General features: G+C 40.2%; 1 protein-coding gene across 2 annotated transcripts in view; it reads right to left on the bottom strand.

Moving 5' to 3' along the window:
- BRF1 (BRF1 general transcription factor IIIB subunit) overlaps positions 1-23,217 on the bottom strand; it is a 170,813-nt gene that overhangs the window by 6,744 nt on the left and 140,852 nt on the right. For both annotated transcript variants that reach the window (XM_071745373.1, XM_071745374.1), the window contains one exon: positions 2,309-2,360. In XM_071745373.1, the coding sequence (XP_071601474.1) occupies positions 2,309-2,360 (52 nt within the window). The remainder of the gene's footprint in view (positions 1-2,308; positions 2,361-23,217) is intronic.

Below are 23,217 nucleotides of genomic sequence, written 5' to 3'. Positions count from 1 at the left end.
GATCTGTTCTGTATGTTCACCTCCCCAGCTGCTCCAAGGTTAGGCAGGACACAGCAGGGAGGGAGGGAAAGGGCAGCACCACAAGGAGACCCAGGCAAATTTGGAAAAGGTAATACTGGTTTTGGTTCATGAAGGATAAATGTGGGAATGGGAAAAACCATGTGGCTGCCTCAGCACAGCCCAGGTTCTGGGCTCTCTGGAGCTCTCTCTCTTCCATGGTGTGTTCACCCTTCCCTCTCCCAGGCAAGGGAGAAACCTCCCAGGACCTTCATCTCCATCGGCTTTGTAAGAGGACACTTTTCACCTCTGTTCTGCACTTGGATTGCTTGGGGTTTGTACACTAAGGCTTGTGGTCCCCTCAAAAAATCCTGTTAGTGACAGTTTGAAAAACATGGAAGATTAACCATTATGGGTTCTTTGTCATGTAAGCAATTTTGAGGAGGGCATATTTAACAGTCAGCAGTTATCACCACCAAGAGTCATGTCCCTTATTAGGAAAGACAGAAAAAACTGGGACAGCTTCCTTGGGAAGGCCAGTGGTGAGGTTATACTAATGCAATGTCCAAATGAGGCCAGGAAACACCAGCTCCTTTGCTTTCTACTACAAGAAACACCCTACAGTGAGTTACATTTTAAATTAGAGTACACAAATATGTACTTCTGCATCTTCTCCAGTTCCATAGGCAGTCATTACTTTTATTCATTTATTTATTTATAAATGTATTTACCTGGGATGCAGTTAACTCCCAGAATCCTTTTTGAGATACACCATAAGAGAAAATCCCTGTACCAGAAAGTTGGTAATCTAATTAGTCAAACATCAAAGCTGTTCCTGAACTTGTCATACACCATGACAGTCAACCTAAAGAATCTGCCTGAGTTTTTCAAAGTCACCTAAGGGTTTGCTCCAATAGCTCATTAATAGGGCAAAAGACACCCATTAATTTTAATAGAAAATCAAGTATTTAGAAATTCGGATCACTCAATGACAGGTTTTCATTATTTTTAATGCCCAAATTAATCATATTATTTAGAGGAACTTCCCTCCAGTTTATTTTATATTTCCCACCATTTCTTTTGCCTCTAGAGCCATTGAAATGAGTCCATCTAGGTTTGCAGTATAAGCAGAAATACACACAGCAGTTAGAGACGAATCAGCATCATAATATATATCAATTTATATGCTTAAAAGTATCCATCTGCTCTGAAAAAGTGGGTGAATACAAAGGAGCTACAATTGAGTCATTAGTTTTTAAAATTGCACCATGCTAATTAAAATGTGACCTTCTTCTAATTATCATGTCCACTTCCAGACTGCTATACTTACAAAAATGTGCAGAGTTTTCTAATGAGCATTGCATAAGACATGGAAATGTATTTCCCCAGGCAGGATATCAAACTGTTTCTGAAAACCAATGGGTTTTAGTTGTTTTAAAAATAATGCAGTCAAACAACACCTCTAAATAGAACTTCCTGAATTCACTTCCAGACATCCTGGACTTGAGCTTGGCACATAGTTTTGTGTATGGATGGGCAATTGTCAAAGCATGTTAAACCACCCAATGTAAATTGTTCACATTTAAGAGGGAAGTGCCTTCAGTATATCAGGAACAGAGCTTTTAGATACGCAGTAGATATTTATCATACACAAAATGCACATTTCAATATGGTCTGAAAATAACAGTGAAAAAAAAGCAGTTATTGCTGTGACTCTAACAATAACCAGAATCCCTTTGGCAGAAACTGCAGGTGCATGAAGCCACCCAAGGAGGGTTTCTGGTGGTGGCCAGTTACTAGTACTAAATTTTCTATGGCAAGGCTACATTTTCAAAATAAACAAACAAACAAATCATAGAGTAAACCATTCTATAAGCTGTCACTTTCTGTTCCCTGACCAGCCTCCTGCAGAAGCCCAGCCCTTCTCTTGGGTCAACACCTCACAAAGGTGGCATTTTCCATCATCCCCCTTCTCCGTGGGGAAGATCCAAGTGCTGAGAAACAGGCGTGAGCTCTTCCCAGTCCTACCCATCCTACCCACTTGTATGTACCTTTTTGGTAGCTTGCAGGGAATATTTTTGCCATCTAACCACAAGTTTATGGGGCTGGTGGGTAAGTAAGGACAAATTTTGGCTAGAAAAAAGGCAACCTCAGCTTTGCAGTAGTGGCAGTAACCAGATGCTGGTCTGATCAGAGAGAGATTCTAATTTCTTTTGCCCATATTTACCACCTAATCAGAACTGGGCTGAAAAAGCATAGTGGGGGTTTCCAAACTCTAACTGTTGCACTAGAAGTGCTGGACTTTACATACCTCTTCAGTGGCAGCCTTTTTAGCAAACTTTGTTGAAATCAAGGGTCTTAATCTGCAAAGGACAGAAGAAATGGTGAACATCAGAAAAGTGACACCATGTACAGGAGTTTGAGCTAAGAGTATTCACTCTCCAAACAGTGAAAGCACTTTGCTAGTGTTATGGTGTGCAATTACTTATTTAAAGATAACAGATAAGGAGTGGAGAACCACAGACTCCATGATAATTGATGTACACATTCCCTTGTAAGTGTCTGCCCAGTTTAGGACAATAAAAAACCTGTCAACAAGCACAATAGCAAAACCTCATCTCAACCTGCAGCCCCAGCTCAGCCTGAAGGTCTTTGAAATGGATGGATTTGTCACATATTACAAAAGTCAAAAAACTAATGACTTTTTGGAAGAATGCAGATGTGGCAACACTGAGCCACACTCTGCATTATCCAGCACTGCTCTACAACTATTTCCCTGTATTTGGTGAAATATGGAGGATACCAGGAGATTATACCTGAGGGATATCATAATCATCACAGGAAAATTCCTAAATTCCAGCTACAGAAATCAGTAGCAAAAGCAAGGAGACCCCACATACTTTGAATGAAAAACACAGAAATTGAACCATAAATGTTTTTAAAAGTTCTGCATCAGAGACCTGCAGAAAAGATGGGTCAGTGTTACTCTACAGCTGAGTATTAAATATTTCTTAAAACATTTCATAGCCTGTTGTCTCCTTACTGCCAGGAAGCCTGTTCTCAATCCATCATTTAGTGCTGCTTTCTGGTCTCTCCTCCTCATCTAGATGTATCTCATCACGAAGAGGATGACTTGCTCCATACTGAAACACTGCTCAGACAGATCCTCAAGTACCTATTTTAACTAAGTCTGGGCAAACAACTTAATGAATACCAATTTATGTCTCCAGAGATACAGTCTTTTATGATAAGCAGTATCTTTCTTCTTATTTTTCTTCTGGTTATTCATCCCTGTGAACACACAGATACTGCTTGTTTTCCTACTTATTTATTTATTTCAAATAATCAGCAGAAGCAAACAAAGCCCCAGAGAATGAGCAGGGGAGATTCAGATCATTATCTCCAATGGAGATGACAATATTAAAATAGAAGATATTGGCTAAGCTCCAAAATGGTTCAGACACTGGTCATTGCTGAAATGCTTTTTGCAAGACCCAAAAGGCATTTCAGCAACCCAAGAAGTCCAAGGCTCTTTCTTACTGTAGATCTAATAAAAAAGAAGCCCTGGGAATGCTTCAGGAGCTGTGCCACTGAAGGATCCAGAACACGTTATTCTGCTACAGACATTTCTTTTCATATTCATGTAAAATTTCAAGAAAGAGACTCTTAATCCACATGAACTATCTTTAATTACAAATGATGGAATTCTGGGCTTAGAGAGAATATATCTGAAAGCATGGATGCACTCCTCCCTAAGTGTTTGGCCTTCTCTTTCCTTTATCTGATCTGAATTTAGTGCTTTCACAGAATCATAGAATGGTTGGAAGAACCTTTAACAGTCACCTAGCCCAATGCACCCAAAATGAACAGGGACACCTTCAACTATATCAGGCTGCTCAGAGATCCATCCAGTCTTACCTCGAATATTTCCAGGAGTGGGGCATCTACAACCTCTCTAGGAAACCTGTTCCAGTTTTTCACCACCCTTACAATGGAAAATTTCTTCCTTATTTCATAACATTTGAGACTACCTACCTACTGTCAATCACTGTTTTCCAAAAGTCACCCTGTTTAGATGCTTACAAACAGATAAATGTAGCAATGACAAAAGGTTATGTTTTGAAGAATGCTAATTACCAAACAGGTTGTATTTCATTGATGTGACTGAAAAAAACAACAAAAGAAATGAAGGACCTTTATTTTAAACCAGTAGTAGTGATTATTGCAATTAACATGGTACCAAAGATAGTACCTATTTCCTCTTGCTACCAAAAGACATCAGACCTCCCTGGAACACCCTGAAATCCTTCCTCCCCCCAATTAAAATCAAGCTGTTGAGTAAGACTCACAAGGTAATCAGAAACTGCTGACATTTCTTTTCAAGCAAATTATACATGTGCTCACATAGTGAAGAAAACAATCACAGCTACAGGAAGCAAAGAGTAAACATTCCAGTTTCACTTTAATTAAAATGGTCCCCTAATGAAAATAAAAAGATTCACGTTTATGAAAAGCCTATTTGCAAACTTTAGTGCTAAATCCAAGAACCCTTCTATACCATTTTTTTAGCAGCGAGCGGTTTTCAGACCCAAACTGAAATTAAAGCTGTGTTTATTTCTTTTCTGTGATCATTGCTCACAAAGCACACATCTTCACTGCTACAAGGAGAGTTCTGCCATTCAATTTGGGCAATACAATTTCTCTCTCAGCATAACATCTCATGCATCCAAAAGCAGAGGGTTGGATTCTGCTCCTGTTCTGGTTGCTGGGTACCTGCTGCAGAGGGCCCCTTGCCATGTGGGCTGCTCAGCCCAGCTCACTGCCCCTTGGTGCTGTGAGCTACCTACATGCACCAGCAATGAAAACAGAAAAAAGGCAAAACCATCACAAAGAGAAACAAAATTTCCCTCCAAGAAATAATGCCTTTGATTAAAATCATATAAAAGTTGCAAAAGTTATAAAGACATAAAAAGAGGTTAATTTATCTTTCTTGGCTCTCCTTACGCCTATGGAGAATGCTACAGCTATTACTTGTACAAAAACATTTAAGAAGGTTTTACAGTAGGGTTTTGTTTTGTTTCTTAAATGCCCTGATGCCCTGACCTCCTTAAACCAGAGCAGCTGCTGCCACACCAGCCATATGGAGCAATAAATTACTGGCTGCCATGGCTACAGATATGGGCTCCTTCTGCTGTCTGGCTGCACCACAGAGGGAGGAAAAAGTGTCATCATGGAAGAGCACGCCTGCTTTCCAGGCTGGAAGAGGCTTGAGTACTTAATGATCAAAAAAACAGCTTGAAAAAAGAACTGAAGTATCCTAGGCAGTCTCATCAACCTCAACCTCATTTGTAAAAGGCTATCAAGAAGCAGGCATGCACACACATGCTATACGTGAAAAATCCTGTCCATCAAAGTCCAGTTTGAATTCAGGGTTGCCAAGTTCCATAAATAATCATATCTTGCACCGAGATATGATCCCTCTGTGCTAAAGCACCAACAGCCTTTATTGAAAATGTAATATTGTTACTGGTCTTCCCAGTGTTTCAGGAGTTGTTCACTATCCATTATGATTTCTAGTTTGGGCATTATGAATTCTGCAAATTAATACAGTACTTTGTGGGAGGGAGTAGCAAAACAAGCAACTTTCTGAACAGCAACAGGATCTGTAAAAGGAAAAAATAAAAAAAAAAGATTTCACACAGCCCCAGGTGTTACATCCACATTTCAAAACACTTCAAAAATTATGCAGATCTAGAAATGCTCACGTCAGCCAACACATGCAACACTGGAAGCAGATAATCTTGACACATTTGTGACAAAAACTAGCGGCATGGTACATGGCATCAGAGGCTGCTCCCTGCCGAATCTGCTCTGCTCTCAGTTGAGATGTGCACGATAACATCCAGGTTTGTCCTCCAGCTTAACAATTTTAAAGAAAATTCAATATAATAGCTCCTGACAGGGCTGGAGATCACAAAGACTTAACTTTCAAAGCACACAAATTCTCTGGAAAACAAGCTGGCTGAGACAAACAACCGTTTTTATTTTGCTTATTATTTAATAACAAAAGTTTACACAGCACAGTACATAAAATACAAAGAGCAATGTGAAGCAATAACACCACCTCACTTGCATCAGGCTGCTCGCCCACCAAAAAGGCTGGATATAACAATCTTCTCAGTGCAATCCTACAAGTAATTTGGAAACTCACCCAAAGCTGTGTTTCTTACTGAATTCTAATTTAATCCATCCAAGTAGGGAACATCTTATTGCTGCTCACCACCTAATTTTATAGGTGGATGAATTCAGAATATGCGATGTAAAGCAGAGATACAACAGAGCCTGCAGCCACAAGCCTGCAAGCATGCAGGTCACCTAAGACAAATGCCCACATATCCATAGCACAGGCCTTTCATATGTGTTCCACTTCAGTGAGGAGAAAAAACTATGGAGAAACAATTTGGTAAGAGACTGGTCAGGTTCTCCATGCTGGCTGAGATCCTCCTCCCACCTGAGGCCAGATGGTTGTGCCTCAGGAGGCCAGTTCACCAGACATCTGGTGAGAAGGATATTAATACAAATGTTTACCCCAGCTAAAAGTGCCCTTTAATTAGGTACTGCCAGTGTTAACCTTAACTGGAAAGCTGGGAATTACCTTTCTGTGAGGATTTGTGCTCTTGTTGGAAACAACAGCATTAGGATCCACTGTTCTACCATTAGGTCAGGAGAAACAGGTGACCTTCCTGGACCTGGACCACTGCTCTTTTCCCGAGGGTAATGACCCCAGAGCACTTCAGGGTTTGCAGCTGTGGATCCCAACATCTTTTACATCTGCTTCTGTCTGATACTCACAAGAGCTGTTCCCTCCCCGAAGAGGAAATGGAGGCAGGTGGCCAGGGTGTAAGGATGCACCATGACACACCAATAGAAGTCCAGATACAACATCACGCACTGTAGAAAGACAAAGCACCTCTGATGCTCACATCCTGAATCAGTGTGTGCCTGCCTCACAGGTTGACACCTGGTTTTGGCTTTGACCAGACCCTCATACAGCCCAGCTCACCATCAGTGTAATAGCTCCAGACAGTTTTCCTGAATCACTCTCCCCAGTGACAGGGTCGCAGAGACCCCAGCCATGAGCCCAGCTAACATACATTGTGAGGTCCCTTGGAGCTGGCTAATTCCAGTGCTGCCAGCTCTAACTGAGGGAGCAGCAGGTAGGGTTTGAAACCTGGTAGATACTACCAGATACCTGGGCAACAAGATGAGGATGAGCTGAGCAGAGTCTGAGCCAGCTCCTTGTACCTCTGCTCCAACACGTGTGTGTGAACTCCACCAACTCCACCAACACAGCCAACATTTTCTTCCCGTTTCCAAGCAAGTAATACTACAGAAAGAGACATCTCAAGCATAATAAAAGTAAAGCTGAAGTGACAACAAAAACTGGAGCGAAATGAGAAATAGTTCCCACTTCTGATTCCCACTCAGCCCTCTTTCATGCTGGATCAGAGGAGCTTTGCTTTCATCAGCACAGCATCAGACAACACAGAGCTGAGAACATCTTCAGCACTAATGAGATTGGTCTCTTCTAGCAAATGCCCAGGCTCAAGTATCTAGGGACCAAAGTTCACAGGAGGGAACTGGCAAAAAATAAGCACCTCTGTCATTCAATAAAGGATATTATTTATCAGCAAGAAACTAAGCATCTATATCAGTCACCTATTTGCTTTAAAAAGCAGGACCTTTGCTAATGTATAGTGAACTGAACACTTATTTCACACTTTTCTGAGAGGGGCAGAGGCCATAATATCTGTCTTCAACAACCCAGCTCAGAGAGAGCAATATTTTCCTGCACAGATGCAGCATTCATCCCTGAATTAGATGCTGTAAAATAGTAACTTGCTGCTCCTTGCAATGACTAAACCAAAAGCTTTTCAACAGTAAAACTGAAAAGAATGAAATCTACGGCCTCCTTATTGTGACCAAATGAAACGAGGCTACTGCAGCAGATCCAAAACAATCTCTGCACATATTTGCTGCTAAAGGAAATTGCTGCAGACCATGGGAAATTACAATTGCTCCAGGACAAGAAAGGCCGACTGATCTAATATTTCTGCTTGACACACCTTCTCCCTGAGTTTGTCAGTAAAGACACTGATGAGCTCATCTCTCCACAGGTCAGGAAAATATTAGTTGAAAAATATGCTATTCCTATCACTATGTAAATTTTTCCAGATTAAATGATGGCAGCAAGTCAGATTTGCACCTTGCTGGGAAAAGCTACTTACAATAAGGAAGCTATGAAGCATTTTAATGAAGGTAAATGAGTAATCACGATGGTCTTGGTTAAGCAAGTCTAGTGGCACTGTCACTTTTAAAACATGGGCATGAGATGACTCATGTGGTGACAATCCAAAGATGTCTAAATATCCTGTAGCACCATCTTTCAAATGGTAACAGTGCAGAATGCATCTATTAAGGCAGAAAGCACCATTATTAGCAGATAGCACAAATATAAATAATTTAAAAATCATGCTTGGAACTACAGTAATAGAAATGGAATTAAAAATGTTAAATGGACACATTAGGATCTGAACAGAAAAATTATGCTATTTGTGAGTTCTCAGATATTGCTGTCTCTGTTTCTGGTGCCAGTATATTTTTCTAGATTCAAGCAAGGAGGATTACACATATTGCTTTTGGACAGGTGTTTTTATCAACCTCAACCTCATAAAAATAGCTAATGAGGCAAAAGATGAAAAGAAAAACATCTTAGTAACCTGGAGTCTCTGAGAACAATCCACTGAGATTATTATACCCAAAGGTAATGCCATATTTATCATTAGATCTTCCTTGTTGACATTACAAGGACAAAAATCATACAAGGCAAAATACTAACTCACCTCTTCCATCACCTCTGATAGCACAGACCACCATGCAAATTAAGTTTCTCTCATCCAATTATGCAGGTAAAACGAATATTTCAAAATCCAAGCAACTATAGATTCACACAAGTAATCCATCAAGGAATAAAAATGGACAATATTTTTTTTTCCTTGTCTCTGGTCTATCGTATGTTAAAGAGTAATTTCACTGGCAGCCATCTGGAAATCAGTGTATTCCAAGCTTTATTTTATGATTACCAACATTCCCCTTCGTAACTCATTTCTAATTATAAGCAATAAATCATTCCTTCTTGCTTGTAATTTATAACAGCCAATTAAGGCAAACCTCTTATTTAAATAGCAAATCTAGCTTTAAAACATCACATATTTTGAGGTAGGCACAGAACATCTAATCAAGCAGCCAAATGGCAGAAGGATTTAACAAGGTTTTTGCAGCCACTGAGGAGACATATGAGGAAGATGCTGTTCTCCTTTGTGCCCCAGGTACACCAGGAGTTCCCAAAATTGAAAGCACAGGTCTCATCTGTCTGATTGAATACAGACGAGATTGACATGTAGTGACACGAGAGCCAGGGCACACCTTGGGGAACTCTGGTGTCAAGGCTTCCCTTTACCATAACAGGAAATGCATAAAGAGGCTGTAACACAAGAAGCAGCTGGAGGTTTTTCTAGTAAGAAGTTCTGGATGTTTTCTAATTTCATTTTAGGAATTAACAGTGAAAGGACACATCTCTAAATTTAACACTTAAAAAAAAAACCAAAACAACCCAAGCAGCTTTTCCAGTGCATGGATCTGAATTTGAGATACAGCCTGACCTTCTTCCAAGCTGATGGACACCACCACACACCACCAGGCACATGCCCTCTGAGATACTCTCTGCCCTAGGAGGGTTTGTAAGTGTTACCATATCCATATAGTGTGGCACTTGGCACACAGCACTCTCTTCAGTCACTCCTCCTCACCTCTTATGGCCAGGAGAGGATCAGGCAGAACAAAGCAGTGAAACCATTTGCAAGGAAAAGGTGTCACCAAAGAAATCCAGACTATTCCTTCAGTGAGAAGTCTTTAATGGTGGTTTCCTATGGCAACTCCAACCAACAGAAGAATAGTAAAGAAATCTAGTGAAGGATGCCAGACAGGACAAAACAGGGTGGGTCCAAAAGCACTGGCAGGGACACAGAGTAGTTTTTACTTATATTTGTTCTTCAGTGTAGGTCTGAGTAACAGCCATGTGAGTGCAAACACAAGAGAGGCTTCTTATAAATAGCTCTGCTGGGATTTGTCTGTTAGGAAAAAAACTCACTCTTGTCAGAAAAGTATTTGATACAATTTTGGATACAGAATTTATTACATGAGAAACTGATCTCAGGAACGTGGAAGTGGTTCCCACTGAGATTTTATTTGGTCATCACGCAGCTCAAGTCTGTTCCAGCTTCACATCATGTCATCTGGTAAGCGTTTACAGTAGGAATCAAGGGAACTGGATTTGGAAAAAATCCATCACAACTGACCTAAATCTGATCTGACCTGAATAATCAAACTAATATCAAATTCAAAAATGGCTAGACAGAAGCAAGGAAGGTGGAATTCATCAGCTGCAAGAGTTATTTCATCAGTTTCCTCTTCTTAGCCATACATGAAGGCTACAGACCCCCCTCTCCTTTTCTTCCCAAAAAGAGGTGGTGATGGATGATATCTGACTATCTCCTGATCAAAGGTGCACCCAAGTGCACACAACCCACAGGCTCCCACGTATTTCCCTTCCTTTTCAGACAACACTCACTACTGAGAGAGCAGCACTTGTAAGAGAGGAATGGAGGACAGGAAGTAAATAAGAAAATCCAAAGAGAAGACAGTGGAAGGACAGGGGTGACCCTGGCAGCCCTACCTGGCTTTGCCTTTGCCATAGTTACCCAGAGCCACACCGGGGAGCGACCACCCAGGTGCAGGTAATGCTGTGTTACACCCACAGCCACTCTGGTCCTCCTCACAACCATGCATCATGTTCACAACCCACCTCATCACCAAGGCTCACCTGTATTCCTGCTGCTGGGTCTAACAGGGTTATGCTGCCAGCTTTGCTTTATGCCCAAGAGACAGAGCTGAAGACATCCAGGTGCAGCACAGTCTACACCAACACGTAACAATTCTCCACAGATGGATCATTACTTATGTAGACCTTGTAAGGGTGTGTTCAACAAAAAGTTTCCCTGTGTTCAAAACTCCTTTTTTATTATATAAGATGTAAGGATTGCTTACTAATCTTCTCCAAATGCAATGCTGAAAGATATCTTAACATCTGTCTTACTCTCTCAGCAGTGTGAGTGCAACACTCAGAAGACTGAAAAATCACTGGCTTGATGTTGGAGAAACTTGGACAGTATTTCTGGGGAAAAAAATTGGATAAGGATGCAACAAAAAAACAGTCTGTAGAAAACTATAAAGGGAGGGAGAAATAGACACTAAAGCCTATGAATTTAATTTTGAAAATAAGACATCATTCCTATAATGCCTGTGGATGTATATCTCCCCCATATAAAGTTTAAAAAGTTTTATATAAACTACACTTCTAAGCAAGCTTGTAATTAACTAGGGGAAGGCTTGGCTCTAATTATAACTTGTAGAGACACACATTATGGAAATAATTAGCTAATAACCATAGCCATGCACTGCTGATGGCTCAAGTCAGGTTGGCATGTGATTGCCATGTAACCACCCGAGTACTTTCTGTCTTGGGTAAATTGGACTCCCTGGGGGAGCCTGTAGGACTGGTCTGTCAGGTCTTACTCCCAGCTCTGCCACCCAGGGTACACCAGGCTTTGCTGCCACCCATGCTGTGATACCCTGGATGCCTGCATCTGGCTTCCCTGATCCTTAGAATTATGCTGTGGGACTGTGGGACACCTGTTCTCACCTCACCAGAAGATGCTGTACCAAAGGGACCGGGGAACCTGAGAGAGAGATGAAATGGTACCATTTCAGCAACAAGATCAAACTGCATCTGGTGCATGAATCAATCAGTTGTCAGCACATGCTGGGAAGATGACTGCATTCATCTGTACTGCCTTTTTCAAAGTTACAATGAAGCTGATGTCACATCCCATCACAAAAAGCCAACAGGATAGTCTGCTAGAAGAATATTGCTCCAAATCAAAGTTCTCGTACACCTGCAAGTTCTTATTGGTCTCTCACAACTGTGGATCCAACTAATGAAAAAAAAACCACCCAGGAAGTAAACTGTACTCTTTTTATTTCAACCTTGGAAGCTGCTTGCATGGCAATCTCTACTTGGGTATAAGCATGCATGGATAATAAGTACAAATCATTGGGAAAATCGCTGCTGATTGTCGAACACAACTGAAGTTTAAAAGATGCATTGCTACACATGATGGGTGCTTGCTCACACATCCTGTATGTACTAGTGAATCACTGAACTAGGCTGCAGAAGCCCATCATGTTATAAAAAGCCTATTTCCTTAGCAATGCATTTGGTACAGATAAACGAGTGTAAAAATGCAGCCATATTTTCTTATGGAAAGAAAGTTCCAAATGCTACGAAAACAAAATCAATTGAAGTTTTAAAATCTGCATACCATACATGTAACTCCTTTCAAGAAAGTAGGACACTACTGATGTGGGGAGCAGACAGCACCATTTTCTTCAATGTCTAGTGGAAGCTCCATGTTGCATGTCTGTAATTAAGTTAGGTTAGCTATTGTAGGAGATCCTACATGTAAAGCAGACTTCTTTAATAGTGGTGCTTTAATACAGCCTAATACTAGTGTTAGCAGATACAAATTAACCAATAGAAACCTCATTCAAACTGCAGGGGAGATACCTCTTGCAGCCTCTAGAGCTGGTTTAACCAGATCCATCAGAAAACCCCTCCAGGTGGAGCCCAGGTTGCCCACGGCCAGCTGCACAGGGCCAGTGAACAGGGCAGCTCTGCTTGGGCCACTGGTCCTTCATTTGGTTCTGTCAAAACAAGCCAGGTCAGCCTAAAGAGACCTTTGCTAACAATGACCTTTCAGAGTGGTGGAGTTTTCCAAATTGGGCAGAGGGCACTGGCAGAAGCAGCTCAGCAGGTAGATCTGGCAGATCTGAGGGGCAGTACGGAACAGCTGAGCTCAGCTAGGACAACATTTCCCTGACCTTGGCTTACAGCCCACCCAGATGGCTCCCACCACCTCCAAAGCCCTCACCTGGACGGGTAGAAGGTTGACCCCAATCTTAAACATTCACATAGCCAAAACTTCTATAACTGAGAATTTGTCACTCCTTGTCACAGCAAAACACAGTAAAACCCATGTGTCATGTTCTGTTTAAAAATCTTTACTCAATCTCATTTTCTCATTCATGCTTAGTTCTTCAGCCATCAGAAATCCAGCTTCTGAGAAAGGGAAGCAAAAGGCAGGGAACTGATTCCTACTGCTGAACAACCTTTCCTCCTTTCCTTTCCTCCTCTTACACAAGATGTAATAAAAAGAAAATTACTGCGGCTACAAGGCTCCATCCAAAAGTTGCTCATGTACCTCATCCACTTTGTGATCATGGAAATGCAAAAAGCTTTTCAGCACCATGCTGCTCCCCTAGACACATACAGGTAGGGATGAAATCAGGCCACATATATGCCATGCAAGCTGCTTTCTTATCACAATTACTAAGGTACAGACTGTGAACTGCAAAAGGAGTTCAACTGACCATGAAATGTGTAAGTACTACAATAAATAGATACTTCTGCACTGCCTTATTTGTATGCAATTCCTCCTTCCTATCATATAATTCACCTTTTCATATCATATTGTTGTTGTTCAGACAATTTTTGACATACAACAGATTTTAGTAAAACTCTAGCAAGAATGAGTAAAACATGAAAGAAACTCTATCCATCTCAAGTAAATCCCTACTTCTTTCTTTGTACCTAAGAGAGCTAAACTCAAACCCCATTGTGAAATAACAATTCTATTGAACAAAGAAGAGAGTAAATTCCCAGTGTAATTTAAATCCTTCTAAATACTAACCTATGTTCAAAGATCAATAAAAACAAGTACTTTCAGGTTAATCTTCTGCTTTTATTTTTATTTTGAACTTTGAACTTTTGAACTTTTAACTCCTTGCATTAAAAATTCACAGAAAACAAACCAATATTCCTACAAGACCTGAGCTGCTTAAAGTTATGTACTAAGAAGTATTGTGAGACTTGGTATGTATGGAGCCTTTCTAGGCTTTGTGCTGCCTGCATCCCTCTCCAAAGCCATGGGGCTCCCCACCGTACACAAAGAGGAGGCTGTTTGGGCTGAAGTCACAACTTCAAAGACCAGTAGCACAAAATTTGCCAACTCGCTTGGCCATTCAAGCAAATGTCAACTGAAACAAAAGCACACCGAGGAAAAGTTGTTACCAAATGCCATGCTGGGAAAATAATGCAAATTTGTATCGATGATCAACTTAGCTTTAAGTAAGTCCAAGGAACAACTTGGCTTTTGTTCTCATTCATCACCACACTCATTTTTGCTAACTTCAAAAAGGCATTTCTGAAACACTGGTTAAGAAAAAGCCCTCTTTTTTAAAAAAAAACAACAACAACAACAAAAAAAAAACACACAAAAAAAAAAAACCAAACAAACAAAAAAAAAAAAACCAAACAAACAAAAAAAAACAAAACCAGTGACACCTCCCCTTTTTAAAAGAAACATTAGCCTTGAATGAGTTAAGTTACATTCTGTACTTGGTCAAAATATGCAGCAAATGCCTAAGTAGTGCTTGGCCCCAGTGAGAGAACAGTCTGCACAGATTCACTTGTAATACATGTCTGCTTTTCAATTGTTTATGCTCCATCCACTGCATTTCCTTTATAAGCACTACAGCATCATTTCAGCTTGCCTTACTTTCCGTGTGTCTACGAAGTATCGTGGGAACATCAATGCTTGGCAACCTCTCACTTGGGTTTTTATCATGACACCACACATCTCCCTCTTACTTTGCTCAGTTGGTTAGTAAAATGCTACAGAAAATAAACAGACGCATTAAGTATTTTTAAATGCAATTTAAGTGCCATATCATAATGTAAACACTGTTCACTGTGCAGATTTTTATGGAAAAAGCTTTTCAGAGTAAATGGTTTTAAAGGAACTGAAGCAAATTTAAACACATGCACTATATACATACATTTGGAAATTAGTTTGGTAGCCATTTATGACCTTTGCACATGAACTTTCACATATTCTTCAAGCACAACAGCATTAGTTCAGAAATGTAATGTTTTGGCCAGCTTCAATGGAGAAATTATGATTGAAGCTCCAGTAAGTTTCCTGTTACCTCTAGGCTTTTGAGTATTAATATCTTATTTGGACAAGGAAGCAGCATAAACCTCTGCCATTTTTAATTAAAAAAATGTATCTTTCTACCATGAACCTGCTTTACACAAAGATGCCATCATCTATCAATAATGGCAAAAGCTGAACAACCAAATATGAAACATTTATTGCCTCTGCATCTCCACACTGAGTAACGTCCATGCAAACAGTCTGAACATTCAAATTCTCCATCCATTCACAGGAGAAAAATGACAAAATACACTTCAGAAACAGCATACAAGTGATGTGGTATTTTTGACCAAATGGCAGCACCATGCAGAGAGCCCTGGAGCAGATTTCTCTCATTTCTTGACAAAAGAAAGATGGGGAAGTCATGGAGCGAGTGCTGTCCCAGCGGTCACGCCGTGGGTTCCTGGCCCATCAGTCCTGGCAGCACAACAAGCAAGTCTGGCAAAACCCACATTGGAACAGCCCTTCCTCATCTGCCACACACTGATCCCTGTGATACCTCCATGGTCCCCATTAACAGCTGAGAGCATTTAATGCATGTTAGCTCAGACACAATATCATGCCTAGGAGGGGTTACAGCTCCAAGTAAGCTCAGAAGCTTGGGATAACCAAACCCTTTCCCATGGTCATCACCTAAACAGTTTCTCCAAGATGATTCAGGAGATGCCAGGCTGATGCTGACCCTCTGAACTGCTGAACCAGCTCCACCTTCCTCTCATTTTCTGATATTCAAAAGAGGACTCCATCAGACTCCCCCCCAGCTTTAGCAACAGCATGATGGACACAACCAAAGCCACTTACTCCAAAACACCAGTGATCCTCCCCTTGGCCAGTCAGCAAGTCCAGGTTTGTGCTCATTCACCCAACCACCATTTTTGCAGTCCAGCTTTTGCTTTCCTTTCACGAACACATGTTGCCATTGCAGTTTAGTTAAGATGATGTGCAAGCCCCTTATATTTTTTAAAATATAACAAAATCATGTTGAGTAGGTGTCTTTAAGAGCACAAGCTAAAAACTTAGACTCTACATGTCAAACCGCAACACAAAGTTGGCTTCAGTTCTGATATAAACAGTGTGCAAGCCTCACATTTATTAAAAACAGATGAAACGAGTCCCAATTCTTTTTGAGTAGGAGAACTACTGAAGAGACCTGGTGGAGCTGAGCACAGCGGGAGCATTAGTTGTCTATCACCACACGTTTAAACACTTGAGGACTTTGCAATAAATGATGAATTGAATTCACCATCAGAAGACAAAATCCATGTTCTAGCTGCCAAAAGCTTTAGCAGCCTAAACAGAAAATGTCACAATTGATTTTCAGCAATAGTATAGAAATAAAAAAACCCACATTTTGAAGTCTTTAGGGGATAGATAGACAGATAAACTGCATGACAGATGGATTTATTGCTATAGGTAAATTTTTACTCCTCCTAAGTAAAAAATCAGACTTAAAATGGGTTGATACAGTTAAACATATTAAGGAAACGCAACTAATGAGTAATTTTATTTTCAAATTCTCTGGTCTGTCAGAACCACCGGCCTAGAGGTATAAAGTGAACATAATTTTTTTCTAAAGTGCTGCTGCTGTTTTATTTGTGTTAAGGTTAAAGAGCTTCCTTCTCTCTGTGAATGCTGTCAGTTATAATAAACCAAAAACATTTGAAAGGAGGAAAAAAAGTTACCCTGAGCTATTAAAAGTGCTGTTTTGGAGGCTCTTTGACTCCCTCTCCATTTCTCTGACAAAGTCATAAATTACCTTTGGGCTCACTTCGCACCCACAGAACCGCTGCTGGGGAAGGTCTGCAGAGCCCCCCAACATCCCGAGCCCTTTGGCTGGCTCCAGCTCTCATTGGCCAGCAGATGCATTTTTTGTGGAAGGAGGCAGGGCTGGTATAGTTACAGATTCTCTCCTCTCTCTACATTTAATAGGATTTTTAATACTTCTGATTTAAACAGACCAGTGAAATCCAGAGAGAAAGGAACACAAGACGATGTCCATAAAGTCTCAAGGTTGACCGCAAGCATTTACCAGACGTAGGATATTGGCAAGCAGGGATGGCTACTGGGCTGAAAAGCTGTCTGCTGTGCTCACAGACAGGCTCCCACATTTAAAAGGACTGAGAAAAAAGCAACTTTGAGATACTGCTACAAGGGAATTAATGCTAATAACTAGAAAAAGGAGTTCGAATAATCAGGCTCTGAAAAATGCATTTCTACTAAGCAGCAGGCTGGATCATTTTCAAAATTACCAAGTAACCTGTTTTCATATAACCTTTTTGACATGAACAGCAGACCTGCATCCAGGATCACACTAAATCAGATTTTACTTTCCCCTTCTTCTTGCTGAACTAAAAAAAAAAATAAATAAAATATTTAAAATAACTGTTTCTACTTAAAATAGTAAAAACATCTATGAGAACAGCAACCAGCATGGGGACATAATTTGCAGAGGATCTGTTTCTTCAAGAGTAAACTCACTTTAACAGGGTCAACAGAAGCAATGGTGGAGAGAGGTCAAGACAACCACTGCAGTTCCCAGTATCTCCCCTCAACCACAGGCAGGAGCTGTTGGCTGCCCCCATCCCATGGCTTAACTCCCGTGAGAGAAACAAACTGCTCCTGGTGATTTACCAACTATTTAAAAGATATTTTCAAACCCTGTTGCACTTCTATTTGTGTCGTTAGTTGAAAATAAAGACCTGAGGGTGCTGGCTCCCATGTAGGAAGATGGAACTGGGCCAGCCCAGCATCCTTCTCTCTCACCCAATACACAGACTGGGGTGGGCAGCACTCTCTGGTTTGACATGGTTTCAGTTCACCTGCAGCTACAGAGGGCTCACAGGAGGGAGAAAATGCTCCAGTTTCACCATTCATCTCTTTCTTCGAGTCTATGAGCATCTGAAGGAACAGATTTAGACTTAATCTAATCAAATGCAGCTCCAAAAAGGGCAAAGATCTTCTGTCACCTCAGTATTTGGCCCTCAACCTGTATTTTGACTATGCTGTGTGCTGTCTTCAAACACTGCACTCAGCCTCGTTGCCACTGAGACTTTTCTCCTGCTGTCCCACTGAAAATTTCCTTTTCCTCAGTTTCAGCCAAGTTCTGCCATGCCATAAGCTTCCCTCACCTACACTCTGAACTCTCTCACACTCAGGTACTCGTAGGCTCCTACCACCACACTATGGACAGCACGTCAGCATTTCCTTCAGACCATCACCATTTTGTTTCTTGCCAAAATCACCCTAATGACTCCAATTCTCTCATCTGCAGAAGGGAATAAATTGTTCTTCAAGTCAGGCCTAATGCCTCCCTAATCTGTCACGTGCTGCTTCTCCAATGCACAGCCCAAATTGTTCCTTTTGTAGAGCCTCATATCTAATTTGTAGTCCACTATCTCTCTATCTCTTTCAGCCTTATGGCTTTTACAGCTCCTGCTCCCATGTATGTCTGCATTTCAGATTATATTTCTTTGGATGCATTAGCCTGTTTTTTTTTTCCGAGATGCTCTTTTTTATTTCCTGCTCTCAGTTACATTTTTTCTTCTTAGTGGCACTGCTCTACACAGCCATCTTCAGTTTTCTTTGCAGTATGACTCACTTTATTGTCTCCTGCAGATTTCATTAGTACAGTTCTCCATCTCATTATGAAGCAGGACTGGATTTCTCACATCGTTTGAGCTTTCCACAAAATATCTTCTTGCACGTTAGCACCATCCTGTTTGCTTGGGCAGACATGGTACTCCTCAGAAGGAAAGGTCTCAGGGTAAGAAAATCTGCCTAAATAGTCCAAGTTCCCTGAAGTGCTACAAGGAAATGCTAATGTTGATAGAGAAGCAGGGTATGGTAGCACCATTAGCTCCTGGAAGATTTTGTTTTTTCCCATGACCTGTTTTGTTAGGTATTTGAAGGTAACTCCTGCCAGGAACAGATGGTCTTCAAGCAGACAACTGGCAAGGGATCTAGAAGAGTGCACTGAGAGGGTGATGTGAGTAAGTCTGGCCAGTTATCCAAAAACCAGTATGAATACAACAGGAGCTGCCAAAAGGTATTGTTTCTGAGAGAAAACATAGTAAGTAGGACAAATAAACCTGTAGGTGAGGAAATTTGAGAAACTTTCTCATCAGGGGATAGTGCCTTGTCTACTGGCAGCTTCATTTTTGAAGCATTTGCATTAAATAGTCTACGGATGGTAGGAAGTGAGTAACACTTTGACATGTGTCTGTATAAAAGAATATGATAATGATCTTTCACAGATGTGATGGCACAATTAAAATAGCGGACAGGAGAAGCATTTTTTGAGAAACACTTTAAACCAAACAGATCTTAAACCTCCACAAAATGCCTTCCAGTGGTTGAATAAATTTTTTCCAAATTTTGCTCCAATATTATCCTATTTAAGACCAAAAAAAAAAGGATAACATGGGAGACCTTCAAATGAATTACACCATACATTATGCATGTGTTTCAGATAATCCCTGCTAACTGTCCAAAAACGTTTCATTTTAAGAAATTGCATACTCCTCCAGCATAAACATTACTAATGATGAAAAATAAAACCAGAAGGGATTTATCTCCTTTCTAATGCTAAATATTGTTCACATAACTACCATCTATGTAATCTTTATGCTGCCTCTACACAATTTCCAAAATCGAATACAAAATTGAGAATAAATTTTTAGATTACTCTTCAAGAGAACTATTAACAACAATCTCCTAATAAGAACTGTCACTGTGACCTTCATGCTATTTTTTAACACCTTCACTTGCTGCAATGTTTGTTCAAGTTTAAGTGCAACAAGGAGTCCATTTAGGAAGAAGTCCCTGGTGCATTATGCCTCAACAAACCACAGGCTTGAAATACCCATAGAACTGTTTAAAATATTTACTGCCACCAAGGTCAAGCCCTGGAGATCCTGAACAGAAATCTATCATACTCAGAGAACTGGAAATACTTCTTTCAAACTCAAAAAAGTATGCTTAAAATGACTTAAAAGCATTGTTTTAAGGAAAAGCTGCAGATACAGGGAAACTCACATAGAATGTGTTTTCTCTGCCCATAACTCACCTCTCTGCAACACACAGATAACATTAATCTTTACTACGTGCTCTATAAAATCTAGATGTAAGGAGTCCTACCCACAAGATTTCATGCCTCTGTTTTGAATTACTGGATTTGTGGGGAGCAGAAGATGCTGCAGGTGGGAAGCCAGAGGCAGCATTACGATTCCAAGTGCCAAACATTGCAGCAGAAAAGCCCCATCAAGCTGTTTACCAAAAAGACAGCCCTGATGCTCTATTTACTGATCAGGGCACAGAAGCTGCTTCACTTCAGAATGTGTTGTAACTCATAGCACTGTAGCAGAAGTTCTAAATGCCCTGAGGTTTCATCCCCCATTGTACTCCTGCTCCATGTTTCACTGGTATATTAGTGCATATATGTAGCATTTCATGGATGTGTAGGCAACTTCACATTTTGGAACACCACAATTAATTTAAAACTTATTTTTTGCCCCTTAAACATCCCTCTTCTGTATGCGATTTTCAAATTATTTTGGTTAGGGCATCTTAAAAATGGTCAAATTATTTTTATTCCAATGACATTTTCATAATTGAGTGTATCAGGGAAAGTTCTAATTTTCTGTACGTACCATTTTGAAAAATTTTTTTTTCTCTGTTCCTCCCACCTAAAAGCAACATGTTCCTTCTCATTCTAACCAATAACTGAGTGCTATGGCAGAGCTACAAGGCCCACAGAATTACACTTTGATAACCACTAACTAAATGTTTACTGCAATCAAGGCAATAATTAAAAACCATTAAAAACAAGTCACAGTCTGACCCAGCCTCAGTCACAACCCTTTTGGGTAATAAGAACTGTCACTGAAAGTGACAAGTTTCTGGCTCATGAGGACTCTGGCAAAAAAAAAAAAAAAAAAAAAAAAGGCCCCCAAAAATCTTATAATTTTTTTAACAAGATCCTAGTCTATCTCAGAAGTGAGGTTTTCCACTGCCAGATGGTCGATAGGAATGCTAATGGAAAGAGTTGAAGCTGAAATAAATCTGCCACTTTTAATCAATCACAGAGAACTGTGTCATCAATAAGCAACTCCTGTTATGACAAACTCCCTTCAGTTTGCTACAAGCAAAGTTGATAAAACTCATCACACCTACATATTCATTACCCGTATTGAGCAACTTTAACATAGCTATTTTTGAGGGCTAAAGATTATTCTTTCCCTAGCAATGCAATATCTTTGGATTCACTATGAATAATTGCTCACAAGAACAACAGTTTCTAAATGTTAGAAGCTATTTAGATAGTAGCTCTGAATCTGGAAAAAACAACCTACCACAAAACATCAAATCTCCCTCCCAACTCCAAAAATCCTTATCATTTGCCTACTGCATAATAGAAATTCACTTTTTATTTTCAAGTCTTTGCCTACACACACCAAGTGCACTCTACACTGTATGCAAAAGATAAATAAAAAAGGATAGCTATTCAACAGGCTGAAAGTCCATCCATCTCTTCTCTCCACTCCAGCCCACTTGAAGCATCTGGGGACCACAAAACCCAACAGATGTAGAAGTCACAAAAATAAACACATTCCTGTGCTATTTGTGAAAATCAGAACTGGAGAGAGGAGATCCAAGAGCATTCCATCCCCAATGGGGACAGAGTTGACCACATCCCACGCAGGTATCAGCTGGGCAACAGCTAAACTCATCTCTGCTTGCAGAAAAGGCTCACAGAGGATGGCTGAGGCTCTTGCTCCATGGGAAGAAGGGAATGACCAAGGGAAAGAAGATGGCAATCAGTAGAAAACCAGACTGTGTTAGTTCCACTGCTCATGGCACAGCTTGCTTTATAATTGTATTTTTAACAAAGGATTCCAAATTCAGTCTCAGTAATTTTTGTATTTACTACTGTCCATGAGGGTTTCAAAATATAATTGAAAAGCTAAGACACTATGATTAGGGTAAGGAAATCTAATATTTTCACAATTTAGAGGCAATATGGCATTCAGTTTAAAAGAAAAAAAAGAAAAAATGGCAAAAGCTACTATGGTACAAGAGCAAATGAGTCATTTCAGATCCACTTCTGGAGACAAAAGAAATTATAAGTAGCCCAAACTTCATAACCTGTCTATCCATACAGCAATAAATACATTACTGAAGATGCTTCTCTCTCCTCACCAAATTACAAACTCCCAGTATCTAATCTAAGACCAGAAGTCAAAGCAAAAAAACCTGTCAGGCCATTTTTGTGACTCTCACTGGGCAAAATGAGGCTGATGCAGCCACTCTGATTTTCCTTCTCACCCAGCTGAGAAATAACACCTTTGTAACACTGCCCATCAGCCACAAAGCTGTCACATTTTGCTTGCTTTTTTGCCTGTTTTTTATTTGGTTGGTTTTGGGTTTGGTTCTTTTTTTTTTTTGTTTGTGGGGTTTTTTTGGCATCCATCCCAGGATAGCTGCATTGGACAGGATCACTGGAACAGGATGATTACCCCTCAGTATCATTTTGAAAGCATATTGAACAGTGTGTGCAGAGAGCACTGCTGATCCCTGTTATGAAATAATGAATGCCAGGATGAGTATCCCAATACCTTCAAAATTTAAACCCAGCAATTTTTATTCGAGTTACAATACTCAGAGACATAATACATTAGAGCTATTATAGCCTACTGCAGTATCATGGATTAGTCTCACAGTATTGATCTTCAGGAGACCAAACAGCAGATATGTGAATGTCCCCTACAGTTTTATCAGTGAGCATCTTCCTAAGTTTTTGAATTATTTTTTTCTCCGTTTTCCTATTTAATATTTTTAATGCTTTTGAAGTTTAAAGGAAAAGTAAAACACAGCTGTTTTTTTTTCCCTTTTCATTCAAAATGAAAGGTTCTTTTTCTAGATTTTGAGAATGACTGCAGTCAAAACAATACGTAAGAGCCTAAGTAAGACAGAAAGACAGTAAATAACA

This window comes from Heliangelus exortis, chromosome 5 (genome assembly GCF_036169615.1).
Source record: "Heliangelus exortis chromosome 5, bHelExo1.hap1, whole genome shotgun sequence".
In the NCBI taxonomy this organism is placed as follows: domain Eukaryota; kingdom Metazoa; phylum Chordata; class Aves; order Apodiformes; family Trochilidae; genus Heliangelus; species Heliangelus exortis.
This window is presented reverse-complemented; position numbering and strand designations above follow the sequence as displayed.